The following is a 22,985-nucleotide window of genomic DNA, read 5'->3' on the forward strand; positions in this document are numbered from 1 at the left end:
AGTCCAGTCAGAAGACCATTACAATAGTCAAGTCTACTTGAGATAAAAGCATGGACGAGCTTCTCCTGGTCAGCCTGACACATGCTTGACACATCCTGGTCTGCTTGACACATGCAAGCCATTTAAGGACTGTTCCATTTAGTACGACCCACGTTTCCAACCTGTTTAGCAGTATATTATGATCTACCGTATCAAAAGCCACATTGAGGTCCAACAAGACCAGAATTGACACCTTTCCCGAGTCAGTATTCAAACATATCATTTAGCACTTTTATAAGAGCAGATTCTGTACTGTGATGAGATCGGAAACCTAATTGAAATTTCTCGGGGAGAACATGCAAACTCCACACAGACGGTGCCGGAATTTGAACCCCGGTCCCCAGAACTGTGAAGCGGATGTGCTCACCAGTCGTCCACCCTGACAGCAGTTTGGTTACAATTTAAATAAATAAATAAACAAAAAACACTTGCCACTTTGTCATCCTTTATTGGCAACAGCTTTCATTTATTCTTAGGTCCAGTTGCACATTTTAAAAGTTTCTTTAAAAAAAAAAAAAAAAAAAAAAAAAAAAAAAAAAAAGCTTGCAAAAACAGCCAATGTTAACAGTCAGCAACTAGAAAACAACAAAAACAACTTATTGCCACTGATATGCATTGATATGTTGTCTAATAAGGACAGGCACAAGAGGTAATAGAGTAGAAAACTATTTTTTCCGATAGAAGACAAGAAAGACAATGCTCCACACGAGTACCCTATATTCAAAATAGCAGCCTGTAAACAACAAAGTCTTTGGATTGTAGAAAACAATTCAATCCAATTCAATGAAATGTCATTAGATAGTAATATTTGAAAATGTTGGCGGCTCAGAAAAGGCCAATTTTTTAACAACCACCACTACGGAGTATTGAAAACAGACTGAAAAGAAAAATTATGCAAGAGAAAGAAAACGTAATGTTACAAAAAAATGCCCTAATGTTAGGTGAAAAGAAGTTGTATTTTTCTGAGAATAAAACTGTATTTTCTGGGGCCAAAAGTTGTCATCTTACTAAAATAAATTCCTGTTGTCGTACGAGAGCAGCTCCAACGACCGGAGACAAATTGCTTGTATGTTTTTTGGACATACTTGGCAAAATAAAGATTATTCTGTTTCTGATAAAATACAGTTTGATTAAAAAAAAAAAAAGAAAACAAAATATATATATATTTCAGTCCTCATGCATATACATTCATTCAACACTTGGGAAAATGCTTTTTTAGAGAATTTCTAAATTAAAAATTATTTTCACAGTTTATTGATTGTGAATGAATGAATTGAACTACCTTACCAAATTAAGCTTTTGACACAATTCTAATTTATTGAAATGTACCTTGTATATAATTTCCACTGCTACAGCGTGCAGTTAGCAAGCTAACTATGGCTACACCCTGAAAGGGCATCTTGCATGGACGCCACAATTTACAACCCCAATTCCAATGAAGTTGGGATGTTATTATTGTAAAAATGTACCGTTAATGTCATCAAATATAACATTCAACTTGAAGTTCTCTAAACTGTCATGCGCCGTCCTGCAGATACATGCTCACATTTGTCTTCCTCCTTCCACTGGCCACACACCCGACTCACTCATCCAATCACAAATCACAGACACTTTCATGGTCTCACAGACAGTTGGATCTGATGAAACTTGCAAGAATCTACATAACACAACTGCAGGTTTGCTACAATACATTATTGCAAAGCATTCCCTCCTCCTGTAATTTTTAAAAATGATATTCTATTATTATGTACTGCGGTGAGTGGCAACCCTGTAGTTCTCTTATGTGAATTGGTGTTACAGTTGTTACAGTTGGAGGCCAAAGTGAAGCAAACAACATTTTCCATTTTCTCCCTGTAAGTAAGAGTACTGTTACTTTAGAATAATATGACTCAAGTAAAAGTAAAAAGTAGCCCTCCAAACAAAACTCTTGCTAAGAGTAAGAAAGTACTGAGTGAAAAAAAACTACTCACGTACTGAGTAAATCAGAGCATGAACGTCAAATAAAATAAAAATAACTAAATAAAATATGAATGTGCAAATTCAGATATTGCTGAAAAATATCCATCCATCCATCCATTTTCTGAACCGCTTATCCTCACGAGGGTCGCAGGGGGTGCTGGAGCCTATCCCAGCTATCATCGGGCAGGAGGCGGGGTACACCCTGAACTGGTTGCCAGCCAATCGCAGGGCACAAACAAACAAACAACAATTCGCATTCACAGTCACACCTACGGACAATTTAGAGTCTCCAATTACTGCATGTTTTTGGGATGTTCGAGGAAACCGGAGTGCCCGGAGAAAACCCACGCAGGTACGGGAAGAACATGCAAACTCCACACAGGATTGAACCCCGGCCCGCAGAACTGTGAGGCTGACGCTCTAAGCAGTCGCCCACCGTGCTGCTCGTTGGGATGTTGTGTTAAACATAAATAAAAAGAGAACCTCGCCCCATCTTTGCTTGTGAATGACTGAGCAATTCATGGAAGCTCCTTTTATACCCAATCATGGCACCCACCTGTTCCCAATTAGCCTGTTCACCTGTGTGATGTTCCAAACAGGTGTTTGATGAGCATTCCTCAACTTTCTCAGTCTCTTTTTCCACCTGTCCCAGCTTTTTTGGAACGTGTTACAGCCATAAAATTCTAAGTGAATGATTATTTGCTAAAAACAAAAAGGTTTATCAGTTTGAACATTAAATATCTTGTCTTTGTAGTGTATTCAATTAAATATAGGTTGAACATTATTTGCAAATCATTGTATTCTGCTTGTATTTATGCTTAACACAACGTCCCAACTTCATTGGAATTGGGGTTGCACAGAAAAGCTTGGTGTCGTTATTTAAATTCCCATGTGTTTTGTATTTTGTGTTACGCAAAGCATTGTGGGTAGACACAGTATGTAACTAGCAGGAAGTATGTGCTCAAACGTCTGTCATTTTGTGTGAGCCACAGGCTAACGTGTGCCGCTGTGTTAATAAACGGCTGACTTTCACTGAAGTGTCAGCTCCGAGGAGGCTCCGGTAGCCCGTTAGCTCCCGAGCTAGCTGATGGCTAGCCTCTCGTCAGGGTGCAGAAAGCCCTTCAACGACTCGCTGGGATGTATTCCAGCCACCACAGGCTTTAAGTAGATATATTTTCGCAGCTCAAACATTCAGTGGAGACGCTGAACGAATGGCCTGATTCTTCAAGATTTTGAAGTGTCACAAGACATTTTATATACCTGACAATTTTGTAAATCATTTAAATATGACAGGGTTGTTAACAACACTCTTCTTAGTGGTGTGTCAAATTGACAAGCTATACTGCTATTTATTTTAACTTTACAGAAACTGGAAGAAAGTCATAATTTTACATTAAGTATGAAATTTGCGTGAGAATTGGCATTCATTTGTTAAAATGTACACCTTATTTTCATAAGACTATGGCTATTTTTTTCTACTGGTAATATGACATCTTGTGAGATTCCATCTTTTTCTCAAGGTTCTCGTAACATTGTGACATTATTCCCGTAACAGGTTTTTCCTTTTCTCATGTTTACTGTGAAACTTTCTTTTCAGTGTGTCCCTAGTACTCCCTCGTACCCAAAAGAAGGCACTTGAAGGGAAGTTTTATTTATAAAAAATTTTTTAAACATTTTTAAAAAACCACTCCTGAAGATTTTTTCTTTCCTATGTATTCTTGAATACATCCTTGGAAAATAAATGTTTTTCATGTAACTTTATGACATGTCGACATTATTGCTTACTCTTAGTGTCACATGCACATTACTGTGTATGATGTGGTCATATCAGCATGGACTTATAGGAAGGGCTGACGGAGGCATATCTCCAAAACAAGTAAAATCTGATGACGCTTGTGAAGATTCCAGGAAGGTTAGGGAGCTAAAATGCACACACACAAAAAAGAAATTGGAATAATACACTCCAGTGGTACCTCAATTAACAATCATTAACTCATTTTCTTGCCTTGATGCGAACGATGACAAGTTACGAGTGAGCTTCAGGCTCTCGAGAGCGGCAATGAATTAAAAAAAACAAAAAAAAAAACAGAACGATAAAGTGGAACCTCTTTGTGGAACCATGGGTTACTAACACATCGGTTTACAAACTTATTTTTAGCTTTACACGATCAGGATTTTTGGGGCCGATCAGCGAGTTAAAAAAAAATAAAAACGATAGCCGATCCGATCACAAGATGGAGGAATGTGTCTATTTAAATGACCTGTTCATTTACTGTATATACTTGTGTACTTAATTGCTCCAAAAATTATATTTACGGATGGAACGGATTAAGCATTACGCATTTCCATTCATTTCAATGAGAAAATGAGGTTGATTTGAGAGACGAGTAATTTGCGTTTCAAGCATGGTCAAGGAATGAATTAAACTAAACTTAAAACTTATTCTAAACTTAAGTCGTGGCACCACTGTAATAATAATAGATAGAGGTAAATAATTGTGTGTGTGGCATGGTGCAAGTGTGTCATACCATGATATAATTATCGTTCAACTGGAAGCCGTAGAAGAACCAGGAAGTGGAGGTGAAGAACGTGGCCACTGTCAAAGGGAAGGACAAGCGCGCCACGTTACCACTACGCACTATGGCCACCTAAATGAGAGGACCACATAAGATATAATCACCAACACTTCTTGCAATAGAAGGAGTAACCTTAACAAAGACTTCGAAGAAGAAGATAAACAAGTTAAACAATTAAACAAGTGACATAAAGCAAGCAGAATCAAAGCAGTAAGATATGAATAACCAGATGTTTCTTGAGAGAAACGTAATCTTTAAAGTAGTGCTGCGTAATTTTGGTTTTGGTTTGACATGCTTAAATGAGCCTTATAGTCTGCGATTTTTTTTCCCCACCTAAAATGCGGCCACTGCTGCATATGAAAAGTGCTTCAATTTGCAGCAGTGCCCACAACCTAGTTAGCCAGCCGCCAGGGGGCGAATTCATAGTTAAGATTTCATTAAGCTCAGCCAACTTCAAAATGAAAGCCTCAGATACAATTGCATTCATGTCCAATGTAGTAATATATGAAGCTTTTATTTTGAAGTTGGGCCTCTCAGCACGTTGGCGAAAAGGTGGCATGTCACGGTAAGACACTTTTAACGATCGTTGGAGCAGCTGCCTTGACTTCAACTTTTCAGCTGGCCTGACCAACCACAATGAAAAATCGCTGTGAGAATCACAACTTCTGACTTCTTTGCAGTTTGTGACCGTGCGACTGACCAGTGGTCAAGCAGAACAAAGGAGATTTACCATCCTTGACAAGTCACTATATTGACGATGGGGATTTTCAAATGAAAAGCCAGTGCTTCCAGCCCAAAGCTATTGCCTTCTATGTATTAACTGTATTTGCTCCATTAAGTTGCAATTCGTGATTGCACTTTGTAAAAGCACATTTTCTAGCTAGCCCTTGCTAAAGTAGAATTTTTGGGGGTAGATTGTTTCAATTATCTTTCAAATAGTCCTTTTTAAAGATTCATTTTGAACTGAAAATGGTTACATATTGTTTGTGAAAAATTCGTGCCATAAAAAATAAAGAAAGAGAAAAAGTCTTAATATGACAGCATTTAACATGAAACAAATCTGCTAAGAATCTTTGGTCATTTTATGTTTTAACATTAACCATGGTTAAGTTATTTTCACACTTGTACTGAATGAAAGTTGAAGATGCTAAAATGTTACTTCTGCCACTGTCTGCACCATTAATAAGGCTTTTAAATTTCATTTAATTTTTTTTCCAATGGGAAAAATATTCAACTCAGCAATAAACACAAAATTTCTATATTCCATCCATCCATTTTCTGAGCCGCTTCTCCTCACTAGGGTCGCGGGCGTGCTGGAGCCTATCCCAGCTATCTTCGGGCAGGAGGCGGGGTACACCCTGAACTGGTTGCCAGCCAATCGCAGGGCACGTACAAACAAACAACCATTCGCACCTACGGGCAATTTAGAGTCTCCAATTCATGCATGTTTTTGGGATGTGGGAGGAAACCGGAGTGCCCGGAGAAAACGCACGCAGGCACGGGGAGAACATGCAAACTCCACACAGGCAGGGACGGGGATTGAACCCCGGTCCTCAGAACTGTGAGGCTGACGCTCTAACCAGTCGTCCACCGTGTCGCCCAAAATTTCAATATTTGTTTATTATTTTAAAATAATCTAAATTTGACTTTGACTGAAATTAGACTTTCTGCGTGTTAAGGATTAATTGTGGCAGTTTATGATGCTGAGTATTTCTTTCTACTACCTCAAGTAATAAGAAGCACCAAAAGAATCCTTACTTGTATTTTAGCCACTCAAATAAGGAAAGGATTCCTCGCTAATCAAGGGGTGCTAAGTGGCAACACATCACAGGGCCGACTTTAACAAGTCAACCTGCCGTCTCTGAGCGGATAGGGGCCCAATGGTGAGTGAATAACAGGAAGATGCAGATGAGGAGAAGAATGGCAGGAAAGTGACCGGCTCGTTTCTGAATGTGAGGCAGATGGAGGGAAGGAGACAAACAGGATCAGAGACAAACACAACAGGAAAGAAGACATCTGATGGGCCCCATGACACCTGACTCTTCTCTGCTAAATAAATACAAACACTCCGTGAGCTCCTACTCAACAATATCTTAATACTAGGGTGGTGGAAAACTACACTGCAAACTACAGCCACAATAAAGTTCAGAAATGCTTTTTTTTTTTTTTTTTAAACGGTCTTTCTATATCACATCATATCGGATTTTCACCTATTGGAGGTGGATTTGGAATGCACCCCCGCATAGACTGGGGTTCACTATACTGTATTTGCGCCACAGCATATCACGCGTCTATTTCAACGGTGAATGACGCACGATACGACTAGGTCCATATGTCACTCTTGGACATTCTTTCACTTAAGTATAAGTTTCTTACCAGGTCGGCAAGCGGTGACAGGTACACGCTGACAGTGGCCACGCTACAGACGAGGCCGAGCTGGTTGAGTTGCACGTCGCCCGGAGGGAGAAACAACGTGAAGTACAACCCAGCGCTGGTCGCCACCACTCCGACTGCAACTATTCGTAACAGTACCTTTCTCTGACAAAACAAACCACAGCTGTAAGGCACACATAGAGACACACAAACATGATGACAGCTACCATGCTGACCTTTTGTTTTGTGTACTTCAAGTATACGATGATGTAGAGGGCCTGCAGTAAAGCGCCAATGAGATTGACCACAATAAGTGTACGGTCTCTCTTCAGCATCCCATAGCATAACCATCCGAGGTTACTGTGAGAAACAAAAATTATTAAGAGGGAAGGTACACTTGTCATGTAAGCCCTGTCATGTCTGTGTTACAACAAACAGTTTAGACTTTGTTGCCTTTTTTGTGATGTAATTGTTGTTAGGCTAATAGCATAGTTGCCTAAGTCTTATTTGAAAGTTTTGAGAAAACGAGAAAAACTATTTTTAGTACTTTGGTATTTTTTACTGATTTGGAAAGAGTAACTTTCAAATGACTTAAGCAATTACTGTATGCTATTAGGCTAACATTTTTTTACTGCCACCTCAACTGCAATGATCGTTTTGACATTTTCAGGCAAAAAAAATCATGCTTTGGGGTCATTATGCCATCATATGAGGACAGACTGACAAAATAATAACAGATCTGGAAATATGACTCGATGCGGTTTGCTGCGTATTGATTTAAAAAAAAATAAAAAATAAATAAAATTTTAAAGAAAACTTATTTGGGCCATGAGGACATATTGACAAAATCAATCCAAGTCTGGAAAGCACAGATAAAGCCATTTAATATATGATGCTGGTATAGTGTATAGTTTTTTTTTTTTGCACATGCCTTTTTCACTCTGTCAATGGGTGCATTTGAATTGTTTTTTAATAATAGCAATGTTTTGATCACTGTGTCATCATATATGGACAGATTAAACATGATTATGATGTAGAATGTGCTGTGAGGGACTTTCATGTGATGTTTTATTTATCAATGATAAGTGACCTTGTTACTAGTGAACTAATGAGGTCTCCAGAACATGAACATAAAAGCACACAACATAATGGATCATGTCCACAAAATTAACATAATTTTTGATACTGCGCAGGGAACTCATTTACAACATTACACACACTAGCCCCCCCCCCCCCCCCCCCCCCCCCCCCCCATTTTTAATGCACTACATACATTGATTTTTTTCAGGTGCTAGGGGTGAGGGCTCCTCTCTCGGGCCCCGTGGCTGACCATCTGGGTGCCCCCTTATCGTCCTCCTGTTGGGCCCCAATCCACCCTCTAGCTGGACAGTAGCGGACTACAGTGGAGGGCCCCGCGGGTTTGGGGGGCCCCTGCGCTTTTGCACGCTTCTGTGGCGCCACCGGGTGGACCGCCATGGGTCCCTTGGTATGGGTGATGTCTTGTCCGCTGGTCCGTTCTCAGGTGGGCCCCTGGGACCAACCCCCCACCCCCTCGGCGGGGTGGGGTGGGGCCCTCACTCCCCGCTGTGCTGGCACAACAATTCCAGGTCACTTCTGACGTTTATCGTGCATGCGAGATGGTGTCAATTCAATTGCATGTGTCCGAAGACACACACCCCTGTGACTCAGTTGCTTGGTGTGGGACTACTTTCTAATTGCTATAAATAACTCTGATGACCATGCAAACGTCTTGGAAGGTCCCCTCACTTGCACTCAGCTGATATTGAAGTTTAGAATGTACATAGCCACTCTCACCACCTTCCAGTTGTACAGCCAAGTCCATTACCCTTGTTTTGTTCACTTCCCTCCTGTCCTATATAACCTGGTTCTTCCTTAACAGGGTGTAGCACTACTGCCCCGTACAATACTCGAACCCAATACGACATTGTATTTTGCCTATAAGGATTTATTTTGGGTGGCACGGTGGGTGACTGGTTAAAGCGTCAGCCTTGCAGTTCTGAGGATCCGGGTTCAATCCCCGGCCCCACCTGTGTGGAGTTTGCATGTTCTCCCCGTGCCTGCGTGGGTTTTCTTCGGGTACTCCGGTTTCCTCCCACATCCCAAAAACATGCATTAATTGGAGACTCTAAATTGCCCGTAGGCGTGACTGTGAGTGCGAATGGTTGTTTGTTTGTATGTGCCCTGCGATTGGCTGGCAACCAGTTCAGGGTGTACCCCGCCTCCTGCCCGATGATAGCTGGGATAGGCTCCAGCATGCCCGCGACCCTAGTGAGGAGAAGCGGTTCAGAAAATGGATGGATGGATGGATTTATTTTGCTTATCGTGTTTCCTAGTGTCTTTTGTTGTTGTTTTTTCTCCTGTCATCTCCTTTTCTTTCTGTCACTTTGCTTTAAAACCTCATTCTGAAGTTTTTGTTAAACATCCATCATAATACAAAAGAAAAAAAAACAGTGGCAGTATAAAAAAAAACTCCACTGTTGCACAGTAAAACTGATCCGGCATAAAAGAGATACAGAATCGCCATTCTGCTTGACCTAACAGCCAAATAGGACAAGTCAAGACATTTAAATAAATAAATAAATAAGCAGCAAGACTCCATACTTTAATCCATCATCAAGACTCTTTACATGTATCGGTAGGGGCTCTTGTTTTGATTAGAAAATTGCTCAAATGCTACATACTTGACACATGTGGTGAGGAAAGGCAGAAATTGGATGTTGTCTGTGCTCTTGGATGTTTGCATCTTGTTTAGGTCGACTCTGCACACAAGCACACAAACACACAAGCACACACGCACACACAAGCACACGCACGCGCACACACACACAAATAAAGTAACGTCAATGTCGAAGGGATTTGTGTCATCGTTAATCTAGTAAATATTCATCACTGCAAATGACAGCTACTCCAATTCAAAAAGTTTTCAACGCGTTTAATCCGTGAAATAATTCCATGTCATCTCGCAGACGCAATGTTAAAAACATTTGCACAAAACGATCATTCGTATGGAAACGAATTTAAAGTTTGCCACGCCGCAAAAACAGAATTCCACTTACAATCCAGTCGAGAACATCCCCAGTGTGAACACGATGCACGCCCATGATAAAAGCTGCAGCAAATCCATAAAAAGGACAAAAAAATAAATAAATATTCTAGATATTTGAAGTGTAATGTCTGCTTTTTTTGTCTTTTTTAAATTTTGTCTTAACAAGCAGAATTCTGTTGGCTTCTTTTCCGTCTGGATTTCCGTGTTTGCAATCAATTGGTCGGCGACTCTGCGCTGCGATTGGCTGTTCGCCGAATCACGTGGTGTGAAGTCGGTCCAATGAATGGGTTGTTGACACGGATCTGCCTGACGTCACCGTGTTGACAAATCCGCGAGGATGAGTTTTGATTTGGTGGACGAATGGTAATATTTAACTAAGCAAGTTTAAACAGTGTAATACGACCAAAATAACAGTTTCCAGTTTTAGTAAACATATTATAGAAACAATATAAATTTGTGAAGGTTTAACTGAAATATTTCTGACGTTTAGCGGACAGTTCATTAGGTACACCTACTGCATGAAATCCAGTGCAAGAGCTACCGTGTAGTTTTGCTCCTTTCACAAAGAATATTTTGTACAGTAAATCTATTTTTGTGTCATGTAAGCCTGCAGTTTTGATGGACACTGTCCAAGAAGTATTCATTCATTATGTTTATTATGGTGTTAAATTTTAATTGCACTGCATTTTACTGATACAGTCTACAGTATTCAGGAAAAAAAGCTTTATTTTAGTATCAAATAAATGAATTTAAATCATCAGCTGTTAGTAGTACTTAGTTACAAAGTAGAGTACAATGCTCGTTACCCTGACAACACTCTTGAACAACTCTCAAGTTTGACATTTACCTCCAGCCCTTGACATATAATTTCCACTGCCTAACTGTCTCTGCTTCATTTTTACATTTTATTTGACATTTTATTATTGTGTCCCCTTTAGTGTCTTTGTGTTATCATGCTATTTGGAAAAAAAAAACATTTGGAGATTGTAGTTTCTAAAAATATATATATTTGAGAGTTCTTGTAAAACCCAAGCATTCAATCCTGTTTAAAATGTTTTATTTTTGTTTGACTAGAGGTTAGCACATCTGCCTCGAGTCGAGAGGGCCTGTCTTTGAACGTGGCTCAGGCCCTCCTCCTTCTCCTCTTGCTTGTGTGGGTTTTCTCTGCATAGGCTACTCCGGTTATCTCCTACATTCTGAAAATATGCAAATACAGTAGGTTCATATATGACACTAAATTACCTATTAGTGTGAATTTGGCTGTATGTCTACGTGACCTGCAATTGGCTGGTGACTAGTCCAGAGTGCACTTTGCCTTTCACCCAAAATTGGCTGGGATAGGGGCCAGCTGCACCGCCACCCTAAATGACGACAAGCACTATAGAAAATGCATGGAATTTGGACATTATGGGAGACTGGCATCTGCTCGGTGATGTCATTGTTGCTTTCACACATAGCGTGGACATGAGTGTTACATTGTACAATGTATCTGAGACTTAGCTCATCTCTGGTGAGTACGTATCAAGCAAATATGCCGTGATGGTGGGAAAGCGTCTTTATATTCTGGTTTGGGATGTACAATATATGTTGCATGGTTTTACAGAGGATAGCGACTTTTGACAGTTTTCAGGCAATTCTGAGGTTTTTGACGGCTTGTTTGCCATCCCTCTTTTTCACTCCAACATGTGGGCACATTCTCATCTTTCGTCTGCAGAGAGGATGTATGGAGCAGTAAAAGAAAGAGGCGAAAAAGGGACAAAAAAAAGGGTGCAAGTGAGGAGGCGAGAGTGACACCTTCACACCCGCTTGCTAGTGTGCTCGCAGGCCTCTCGTCCTGCGCCGTCCGCGACATCGCACCCCTTCATCATCCCCCCCATCCATGTTTGGTTTGCAGTCTGTGAAATGGAAGCCAGGGCAAACTGCGGCAGATGGGATGAAAGTCGTGGAAAGCCGAGGCTGTGAGAGGTTGGGAAAGACCTGTGGGCGGACTTGGATCGCATAGGTGGGGATAACTTTGCCATAACGGGGGAAAAAACAAGACATTTATATTATAACACTTTCTTTTATTCCACAAATTTTCACATCTTAATACAATATCTTATAGTTTATCTATGTACACATTTACATATTAAACACATAGAAAATGACTGTACAGTGTATGTTTTTCAAGAAGTCCCTTCAGTCTGAGGTTTGACAAGTGGGGGGGGGGGTCACATCTGTAAGCATGTACCATGAGAAGACTGACTAAACAACAATGAACTAATAAGGTTGCATTATTTGACCATTTTGCTCCCATTTTTGGGTCTCAAGGACTCATGACCATTTGGCAAGAACTGAAATTAAACATTTTTAAATTTTTTGTTTAGCTGATTTAGGTTCTAGTAAATCTAATGAAAAATGTAAAACATCGTAATTTCAGAATTCACTTGTGTTTAATGCAGTACCGGAATGAGAATGTTGTCGTAGTGAACAGTGGTACACGGATTTGAGGCTTGCGGAGATGAGTGCTACACAATAACGTCACAAAATAAAACATCCTAAATAACAAATGCCACCGTGACAGCGGCTGACACAGGAACTGGAGGTGTACCTACTGAGCGGTATGGAAAAAAACAACCTTAAATTGCTCCCCCCCAAAAAATGCTGCGTCATCCTCATCATATTAGAAAAAAACAAAATGGAGGTCCTCTTCTTTGGAGTGATCCACACTCCACATTCACATGACAACACACACACACACACACACACTCTTGTCTTTGTATAAAAGGTCTGTATTCATTATATAAAAAAAAATAATAATAAAAAAAAAATAAAAAAAAGTGTCTGTGACCCCGGTGACCAGCACTGGGCTGTTTCGCAATGTTTTTTTTGTTCAGTGTAGCATCGCCCCCAACAAAACCGGAAGGAGCGTCAAGATGAGCGAGCAGGAGACGAGCCGCGTTACTGAATTTCCGATGCTCTTCTGGACGTTGGGCTCCATCGCGGTCGGGTCGTCTGAGAACACGAGAGAGATAGTAAGTGAGCGTGTGACTTCATGACTCGGCAATGTGAAAACGTGTGCAGCAGCCTGTAGATTCCTCACCTGCCGGGAGACGATTGGAGAGGTTGTGAACACTGCCGGAAGACACAGACTTGGTTTTTGACGCGTCCAAGCTCTTCTCCGTCTCTGCCTTGGATTTGCCCGTGTGAGTATTTGCCGAGCCTTTCTGTACAGCCACGGCCACTTTGAGCCTCAGACAGTCCTGGCCGTGGTGATGCATCGGCTTGGCTGTTGGGAGCACACACAGAGGGAACGTTGATTAATATTATGATACATTTGTTTGTTTGTTTGTTTGTTTGTTTTTTAAAACACGATAAAACAGTGGAACCTCAAAAATCATACAAATCGGAATTTGAAAGACCCAGCACATGCATTGCTTCTTGTGGCTTATTTCTGTTTATGGCTTCAAATGGTGAGTAGTTTTACTTGATTGTAGTATGAGACAGCGGTTAACTTCTTTTTCACACTTGTATGGAAATAAGAATGTTAAAATTTTACATTTGTACCAATTTTACAAAGTAGAGAAGATGACCATATACAGTTAACTATTCTCTCTCCAATATGTGTCTTGTCAGGTACCTTCAAAGAGTGAGTAGTTTTACTTTACGTTTGCTGTATGAGATATCTATTAACTTGTTTTTACACTTTGATGGCTTAATTTTGTTTTAAATGTTACTTAAAACACTTTATAGCAATTATACTAGACAAAGACGTGTGCCATAAATATTTGAATGACTGTTAAGAATGTCACAATGTTACATTTCTACCAATTTTACTAAGCAGTGAAGCTTTCTATTAACGGTTTCCTTTTCCCTCTCTATTATGTGTATGTCAAGGCTTCGAAGAGTGAGTCGTGTTATTTTATTTTTGTTTAACTTGTATGCCAGTTAAGAATTTGTACCTCAAACTTTGCACAGTTAATAAAGGTTTGGTTTCATTTGGACTTTTTGTGTGTTTTTCACAACCATCGTGAACCGTGACCGACCTAAAGGATTGCTCTGTACTCATTAATATTTACGTTAAATACTTACAGATATAATAATAGCTCTCTCCCTGCCTGAACTCCTTGCCCAGGGTGAAGGGGGTGAAGCGCTGGAACTTCTCAGAGAACTTCTCGGGGGCGTGAGGGGCGAAGGGCCGCGAGCACTCCCAGCGCAGCTGGTCGAAGGAGTGCGGCTTGCACACGTCGTAGTCCTCCCTCTCCACCATGTAGAGCACGTAGCGCTCGGCCGAGTGCGGCGGCACCTCGCCGTGGGCGTAGTGCGGGCAGATGATGTCCAGGTAGTCGTTGATGCGGACTTCCACCGTGTAGTCATCCCAGAGGAAGCTGAGGGGAGATGAGAAAGAGCTGTTTAATGACCAGGGGCCTCACAAATGTTTTTATTGCAAGCAACCACGTTGACACTAATAATTAGGTTTAATTAGTCGTGTCGCAATGCAACGCACACCTGTTTACCCTCTGGTGCACGTGCAGTGTGTTTGTGCGGTTCAGTGTTGTAGCATTAAGCACTAATTAGTGTGACAAGTCAAAAGAGGCCAGTCAGGCCGGACTTGTTCAGCCTTGGCGCCATTCCGCTCACACACCTTACACTTACTCTCGCAACCAAAACACCACTGCAACACTTTTTTTTTTTTTACAGTCTCAATGTTTTCCTCCACTTTGCTTCCATCAAAGACGGAGACAAAAGGGGCGTGGTTCCGTCATACTGACGCCCTCCTGCTCTCTTTTCATCTTTATTCCTCATTTAGGTTTTATGGCTCTTTTCAAGCCTCGCCGTCTCCACTTTGCTCACTTCCTCCGATGTGCTGCGATTTCTGTTGCTCTCCGGCAATGTGTGCGCGTTTCTGCTAGAAAGGCAAACTCTTAAGGCGGTATTTTGTCATTCAGTAAATGTGGACGACGGTTTTGCAGCGAGTGAAAGCGACAAGAGCTCCTGTGTGTCGTTTGAGTGTCAGTCGGCATCAAAGTGCAGGACGTGGTGCCTCTTTACCCCCCTCCCAAAACCCCTCCTGTTGTTGTGGCTCCTGCTCAGACCCCGTGGCCAAAGCACAGACACAGTGGCTCCAATCACAGGCCTTTAACCCCTCCTTCCTGCCCCTGCGTTCGTGTATATACATCTGTATGTGTGTGTGAGCACTAACCCACTAGTCAAAACATGCTTTGTTACACAAGCACAGTTCTAAACTTGTTAGGCAGGCCTAATAGGCTGATCAGTCCCCCACCCCTCCTCTATGCTATGCCTCAAAACATATCGCAAGACATTTGAGCATTTATTCGATATCAGCCTCAGCTCCATCTACTACTACGCTTTCTGTCCTCACGAGTAAGACAATTCAGTGAACTAGTAGAATGACTAGGGTGCATACTAGTAACATGTAGTTGTTCTATTAGTGCGCAGGAATGTCATACTGTAGTTGAAAAAAACCTTACTGGTAAGACAGTCTTTCTACTAGTGCACCCTGGTCACTCTACTAGTGTGTGGGACTGTCTTACGAGTGAGGACAAGGACTGTATAAGTACATGTACCTTAAGCTGGATATCATAGCTGGAATAAATGCTGTCTTAGCAAAGGCATAAATTGGGACTCTAATTGGCTAAACAAGCTTTGTTTTCCAACTATAGACTTCTATATAGTGGTGTGCCCAAAGAGGACTAAATGGATAGTGTTGCCAATTCCATTCACACCATTCATCATTGGGGGGGGGGGGTCTCCTTTTATTTAACTCCTCCGCAGCACATCCAACGGCCAGGCTAATTAAAAGCTGTTAAGCGGTCTGGGGCCAATGTGTTGACTAGAAAAGGAAGGGAGGAGAAATGAAAAGGGCGTAATTCAACCCTTCCCCTCCCTGTAGACTGGAGGCCTTCGGGGCCCCTCCAACCTCTGTACCTTACCCCCTGTGGAGCTTTCACTTTACCATGATTGGAGCGGATGTGTCGAACGTATGAGCTCATCCCGAGTGCTTTTCTCGTAATTAAACCAGACTTCAATCAGTGTTGCGGTTGTTTTGGAATTTAGCAGAAGGGCCATACGATGCAACAAACAAACACGTTTATTCTGATGTATTATGAGCATTCATGGGTTCAATATTTCTCCTTGGGGGATGGATAGATGGTTTCATTTGTTTTTGAAATTCGGATCAAATGTTCTCAAGCCCTTAGGTTTCCCGGGCCGTTACATCTGGCCCATCAAAGCGCTCTCGGCTGCTGCGTCTCTCGCTGCCACAGGCTGACACTTCTCACGAGGGTGAGAGTCGCGTTAACGTGATACTGAAGCTGCGTTGTCTGTATGTGGGGCCAGGTGTGTGTATGTGTGTGGGCTCACTTTGTTGCAAAAACAATTTTGCTCAGGATTCCCGTGTGCGATTCTCACGAGAAAGCGCGCTGAAAATCCACATTCATACATTAACAGAGAGCCCCACACTTCAGTCTGGTTGCATTTTCACTCATTACAACTAAACATTAATAAGGAACATTGCAACAAGTAACTAGGGATGCAGTTATTGAATATTTTTAGACGCTGTGGTGGTACACATTGCACATTAACTTCTTTGTTGAGTGTGAAATATCCCAAACTTTAGACATTCTGTCTTTTATGGACTCTTTGCTCCTAACTAGCCGTGATGACGCCAACTTATTTCTACAAAGAGTGTGGTGGGTGCCACTGCGATAACATTAGCCCGTGTTGGAAAATTTCCCCTGTGACGCATCAAGGCAGAGATTTTGCTTCAACACTTTTTCGTTATCTCATTATTTGAGTTCTTCGAATAATTGTCGCAGCCCTACTGGTAACACCGAAGAAACAAAACTCGGTCATTAACTGAGGACCCAAGTACAATGCAAAGTTTGAAAAAAAGTGTACAGGTAGTAATGCTTGATGGAAACAGTGTGTGCTCTCAAAGAATAAGTTAGAGAATGCAATGCACTGAAGTGAATTGTAGGGCCTGGTGCAAACCTGGCTATTGAGGGCAACTCATGCCGCCGGCTCATGAACGCATCTGTTTATTAAGGTCGGCTGTCTGTTTGTGGCAGAGGTAGGTCAATTCTCACTAATGAGATTTCTCGCCAGGCACTTTTTGCACACGAGTGTCGATAACATTTGTAGGAAGCAGCCGAGCTTGTTTCGCCATTGTCACATTCTGCCGCCACATTTTTATTTTTATTTTTTTTAACTTTAAACCCCCTCCCCACCAACCCCCGAAAAAAAGCCATTGCTCACCCTTTCTCCGTTTCACCCTGACCGTGCTACAGTGCCTCCATTTGTCTCTGGAGCACTTGGCTGGCCGGTTTGGGTCAAACAACTGACACGCTATTTCACTGGGGAACACGTGGGTCAGGAGGTCAGAGTTCACGGTTGCTGTGCTTCTCACACACACACACACACACACACACACACACACACACACACCAGCGTCAGAGTCAGCAGCAGCACACATATCTGTTTCACACGCGTAGAACCGCAGTCAGCAACAGTGAAACACTAAACAGATGAACCTACGATGCACCCTGCCACTGCCATTTGCTACTCAGATGATCTGAAGTAAGTGTGCACATACTGGAATGTTACGACAACGGGGTTGTGGTTTGGACGGTTTAGTGCCAAGGACCCATACTCGGATGTGCTCATTTAATACCCTATTAATTCACTGTGGTGGGTCAGATTTCTGCCTCTTTAGCGCCAGCAAAGGAGCTGTCAGTGGTTCTTCCACTATTGGATAACATTCCATTACAGCCAACTGACATTAGTATATTCAGCTTCCAACAGTATGCAGTAAGGGTGGGCATAATAATAGTTGATTAATGCATCATTACTCATTGTGTCACTCAGGTGGAGATAATTGAGTCTTTTTTGATGATTGTGACAAAATGGAGTGCACAGCAGAGTTGTCTAAAACTAGCTTTGCTGTCAAAAGAATAACATGATGTGAACAAACCTTGAAAACAGTGATTCCCAACAATTTATTGACTTCAAATTGGTCATCTATCTATGCCAGCTACATATAGCGACAGGCAGAACAATTAATTGTTGTTCCACGAGACATCAGAATGTACAATTAACCCGTCTAGCCATCCTTATTTATGCGTACTTATGTGAAATTTTCATTTGGTGGTGGTCCGTGAGAATTTTTTTGAGAATGTAAAATATGTGCCTTGGCTCAATAAAGTTTAAGGAATGCATGTTTATGACCATCAAAAGGCATGAAAATGAGAGTTCAGAACATTTACAGAGATCCCCTCTTCCCATTAAAATCTATTAATTGTTGATTTCCCATCAAGGAAATGCAGGCAAATGGCCATCCTAGTATGAAGTGCACCTCCAGACTTCTTTTTGCACAATGTTTCCTGAAGGGATGACTAGCCCAGCCCAATTCTATTCACTATTTGCACTTCAGCGCTTTTATGTATATTTACATACAGTCCATCTCTTTGGCATTTGCAGAATACGAGGGTTTAAAATTGTCACCGCCACCATTTTATGCTCATTCAAGTCCCCCAAAATTCTCCCCTCCCTTCATCCATCACTGTCCACTCTCTCCTGTTTTCGTATGCCTCTCCTTTATTCTCACAAACGAGACCAATTCCCCCCCCCTCCCCTCCCGTCTTCACCTCTGGCTTGTTCTGTCGCTTAATGCTGACTTAATATATCTCTTTGGCACTTAATATATCTCTTTGGCATTTGCAGAATACGAGGCTATCCAGGCTAATTTCTCAACACGGAGTTCACCCTTCTCTCACCCTGTGCCCAGACATCTACTCCTGTCCTCTTTCCCCTAAATCCTTTTACCAATCCCCACTTTTTTCACATCCTCACATTCTGTCAGACATGACTAGCAAAAGGCTAAATGGTATCATCTTGGCTGAACACAGTTGAGGGGTTCCCTGGGAGATAATCCATGTCTGTGTGGGAGGATAAATTCCGGAAGATGTTTGCATTAAAACTCAACCCGAGTTGAATTAATGCGAAACAAAACCATCCAGTGGAGCTAAAACTGGCCTTTAGGGGGCGATGGTGGGCTGCAGGCAGGATTTGCAAAACTATTTCTGAAATGCAATGAATGAGCAGTATACACAAACATATAATGCATGCCTGGCCACACATATTATAGTAGGTGTTCTAAAGGTGCCCTGACCACCTCCAGTGGAAAAATACCAGGGCCAAAACAGAGAAGGGTCTGTGTGAAATGGTTGGGGGAGAGAGACAGTGAGTTGGGGGGGAGGAGGAAGTCTGGTGTACAGATAAGGAAGTGAGAGGAAGAGCAGAAAGAAGGAGGGGACAATCAGAGAGCTGGAGTACATCCACAGACAAGTGAGTGACGGTCGAAAAAGAACTTAGCCTTGTTATTGACTTTTTTTTTTTTTTTTTTTTTTTTTTTTTTTAAATGTATACTCTCAGAAAAAGGGGTTGCGTATGACTCCATTACTGTCATTAGTGACACAATACACTAACGTACCCGATAAGGCTCATTACTGAACTCTGGGGTAACTATTAATCAGTGAACACCCACACAGTCACAAATTCAATTTTTTTTGTTTTGGAACCTCTCCAACATGTTCTCAGGTTAGAGGAATAAACGGTATTGCTTTGCCGCTATCTTGTAACAATTTGGTGACATGGAACTATGGTGAAGTGGTTTAGAGCTTCATTTAGACAAAAGTAGCGTTTTTTTCACCTTATTGTGGCATCTTGGTGCCAAAGAACTATGTTGAAGAGCGTTGAGGAGCTTCATTTAGACAAAAGTAGTACTTTGCTGTCATCTTCTGGCATTTATAGGCAATTATAAAAGTTTTGAGGGGGCATTTTCGTTTTTCGCGGCAGGGCTTGGTCCCTTTCTCCCACGAACAGCGGGGGCTCACAGCACAAGGCCAAAACAACATCTAGAGTAGATATATAAAGTTTCGGAGTCACCCAATCTGAGCAAAAATGTATACCATATTGAAAACCAGCGCACAAGAGATGTCCTCGCAAGCTGAAACATTTGGAGCACTTCTGCATGTGCCATGCTGACAGAATCCTAGCCAAAACAGAGAAAGTAGAATTATGTCCTTACTTTCCAAGTTTTAAAACCATATTGGAGATTATGCAAGGATTGCTCCTGGTGGCTATTTTTGCCTCATAGATTAAGCCAGTGGGATGATAGTTTTGTGTCTATGGGTCAGATGGTCAGATTACAAACAGTCTTTAATCTATGTTAGTGTGTGTTCTCATTCTGGCAGGATTAAACGGCCCCGCGAGCAGACAGGACACAGACTGGTTATGAAGAGAGGAGTGTCGAGAGTGGAAGAGTTGGAGGTTGGCTGGGGGGTTATCTTCCCCCTAAACTCCACTGCGCGTGCCGAGACAGGCCTGCCGACTGCCTCTGCAATCATGGCCAGACGTAAAACTGGAGTCCTGAGTGACACAAATCACGGTAATGCACGGGCGGGATGAGATTTAGGAGTCTGCAGCAAGTTTAGGAAAGAAACGAAGAGCAGACAGGTACTCATAGAAAACCTCTCAAAAACACACAGCACTGGAATGCTCCCTGATGCGAATATTAACGTTGAAGTCCACTGGCCCCTCTCTCGCCACCCTACAGTGTGTGTAAGTGTGACCCACACATTTATCATGTCTATGTGACGATGCGTGAACTGATGGCCACTCCCTATTTTACTCTGACGTGCGCACAATCACAGCAGCCCAACAACTAATCTCCAATCATTTCCCCTTCAAAGTTGGCTGGAGGCGGAACCAAAAGGTTCTATTCAGTAATGCCACTACTCTGACACACACAAGAAGAGGCATGTAATATGAAAAACAAGACTAGACCTGACTGTGAAAAACACGCCTCACCACCTGTCATGAAGGAAAAACACACACACACACACACACTAAATCATTACTGGACACTGCTCCAACACACACGCACTCGCCTACATGAATGGGCAGACTGCTGCCATCTGCTCAGCGTCCTCATCCCTAAGACAAATCACCCGACCTACAATCGAGAGAGAGAATCAATTTGCATCACTTATCCACAGTCACGGCGCAGTCAAAAGGTGCTGACGGATTTACTGAACCCCTTCAACAGGTGACCGATCGATCACCAGGGGGCGGGGGCCAGATTGCGGATGAAGAGGATTCCGAGTCGGAAAGTGTGTTAAGAGTTCATCTATGTTTAGAAGCTGCAAAAAAATGGATCATCATTTTGGTAATATAATGACCACTCCTGTTATTTTCCATTGTACGGTGGTGGTGATCCCACAGCGTGCGGGCCGTGTATGACCTGTGAGTGCATTTCATCGCAACCTTCGCAAATAAAATCTGATAGGAAAAGCTATGAAGCCCATTTAAACCTCCAGGAAACTGGACTGAGCCCCCTCCAGGTGTAGTGACTCAGGTGGGTCAAAACGTCTGAGTCACCTCGACAGGAAAACAACTCATAACTGAAAACTTTCCACCAGCTCTCTCTTTTGTGTTCAATTCAAGGCACTGTTGTTGTCTCTCTTTCAGACCCACTGACATGTTAAAGGTCAATTAAGAGAGCCACTAATGTAATCAAGACGGACCTGATGGGTCTTAATGGCTTTTGCCTTGGTGTTTTTTTTAAATTCATTTTCGATTAATCGAACGAGCAGTGAGTGGGTAGGCTATTACAGTCCTACTGAGACCAAATCAAAATTCTCTTTTTTGCACTGCTCGCACTGAAAGCTGAATAAATCGCACCCCTCCACGTCCAGCTGCATCGATCCTATTGAGTGGCCGGGTAAAATTACATTTCTGACCTCCCTGACGGCAGAGAAGTGCAATCCGCCTTTTGTGCAAGAGATGCAACACTATCTATTCATTTATTGCCATTAAAACTGGGTAGTGGTGTTAAATATAGTGTAAACCCTATCTGGACTGTTGCTGTTTGCATTGGAATAAGGCAGATGCAAAAACCAAAACCAAAACAAAACAAAATAAAACCCCGAAGTGTGTAAATTGAATGGATGGTGGTATTTAGCTGACGTTGAACGCCTTCAAAGGACACGAAAGAGGAGCACGTTACTGACTTGAAACGCCTTCAAAGGACATAAACGAGCAATATTGCGCACGCACGTTGACACTCACTTCGGGTTGGAGCTGTTCCAGTAGACGCTGTGTCTCTCCGCGCAGGCGAACCAAGCTCCGACGCTCAGCACCAAACACAGCACGCGCGCCAAATCCATGGTTGAGCTTCTCACCGAGCAAGCAGCGCTGTAATAAATTCACGCGAGGGTTGAAGTGCGTTTACTCGAAGCTGCTCACTTGTTCCAATCACCGGAGCGAAATTCTACTACCGAACCAGAGCGCGACGCTGATCTGTTATGTCTTCTCGCGACCCCGCCCCTCATCCCGAAGACAGCCAATCACTGCGAGGTGACTGCGAAGAGTGCCCCGCCTACCAGCGGGAGCAAGTGCAGACGCGCCCTCCAGCTGCTGGGAAAAAAATAAAAAATAAAATAAAAACAATTAAAAAAATAAAACACTCCCCAAAACAACCATGAGGAGTTGTAGAATTACATCGTGGTGACAAATAATCAGCAAGACGCAAGATATAAAAACAGTTAGCTGTATCATTCAGTCAGTAAAATAGGATGGAAACGTAAATACAGCTGGGAGACAAAATGCAAGTCACAAATACATTTGTAAAATCATACCATCAATGTAAGAAAAGGGGAAAGACTAAAACAGAAAGGAATGGACAGTGAAAAGTAAAAGAAGAATACAAAAAGTTGTCTTTGATTCACAGTTGCGTGAGTGATTATTGGGACGTAACATACAGTACAACAATACTTCACGACTGTACTTTTACATTTGTCAGGCACAGGTATATGTACTTAAGTATTTATTTTCTAACGTCCTGTTACGTTTAAAACTACTTTTTTCTCCTTCCTCTATCGAAATAGGCTCTTTCCTTTTTGTCAAAGATG

At 42.1% G+C, this 22,985-nt stretch overlaps 2 protein-coding genes across 3 annotated transcripts; both read right to left on the bottom strand.

Annotated features, from left to right (window-relative positions):
* Positions 1–1,167: 1,167 nt before the first annotated feature.
* On the bottom strand, positions 1,168–10,230 carry slc50a1 (solute carrier family 50 member 1). 2 transcript variants are annotated; one of them, XM_061673957.1, is made up of 6 exons: positions 10,025–10,230; positions 9,650–9,727; positions 7,184–7,307; positions 6,951–7,112; positions 4,527–4,646; positions 1,168–3,919 (listed from the first exon to the last, which is right to left on the bottom strand). In XM_061673957.1, the coding sequence occupies exons 1-6, from the start codon at positions 10,090–10,092 to the stop codon at positions 3,821–3,823; spliced, it is 651 nt and encodes a 216-aa protein (XP_061529941.1). In that variant the 5' UTR covers positions 10,093–10,230; the 3' UTR covers positions 1,168–3,820. The 2 variants fall into 2 exon arrangements, with proteins under 2 accessions (XP_061529941.1, XP_061529940.1); XM_061673956.1 differs by lacking the exon at positions 9,650–9,727.
* A 1,815-nt stretch (positions 10,231–12,045) lies between these two features.
* efna1b (ephrin-A1b) lies at positions 12,046–22,343 on the bottom strand. The gene is made up of 4 exons (XM_061673955.1): positions 22,144–22,343; positions 14,086–14,381; positions 13,097–13,282; positions 12,046–13,008 (listed from the first exon to the last, which is right to left on the bottom strand). Exons 1-4 carry the CDS (start codon positions 22,239–22,241, stop codon positions 12,887–12,889), a joined length of 702 nt encoding a protein of 233 aa, XP_061529939.1. The 5' UTR covers positions 22,242–22,343; the 3' UTR covers positions 12,046–12,886.
* Positions 22,344–22,985: the final 642 nt, after the last annotated feature.

Source organism: Phycodurus eques, chromosome 4 (genome assembly GCF_024500275.1).
Source record: "Phycodurus eques isolate BA_2022a chromosome 4, UOR_Pequ_1.1, whole genome shotgun sequence".
NCBI lineage: Eukaryota > Metazoa > Chordata > Actinopteri > Syngnathiformes > Syngnathidae > Phycodurus > Phycodurus eques.

Coding starts and splice junctions, on each gene's coding strand:
- efna1b (XM_061673955.1), bottom strand. CDS start 22,241: ATGGATTTGGCGCGCGTGCTGTGTTTGGTGCTGAGCGTCGGAGCTTGG. Junction 14,382..22,143: donor TGGAACAGCTCCAACCCGAA/GTGAGTGTCAAC, acceptor ATCTCCCCTCAG/CTTCCTCTGGGATGACTACA. Junction 13,283..14,085: donor AGAGAGCTATTATTATATCT/GTAAGTATTTAA, acceptor TGCTCCCAACAG/CCAAGCCGATGCATCACCAC.
- slc50a1 (XM_061673957.1), bottom strand. CDS start 10,092: ATGGATTTGCTGCAGCTTTTATCATGGGCGTGCATCGTGTTCACACTG. Junction 7,308..9,649: donor TTCCTCACCACATGTGTCAA/GTATGTAGCATT, acceptor TGTTTCTCACAG/TAACCTCGGATGGTTATGCT. Junction 4,647..6,950: donor TGTCACCGCTTGCCGACCTG/GTAAGAAACTTA, acceptor CCTCTCATTTAG/GTGGCCATAGTGCGTAGTGG.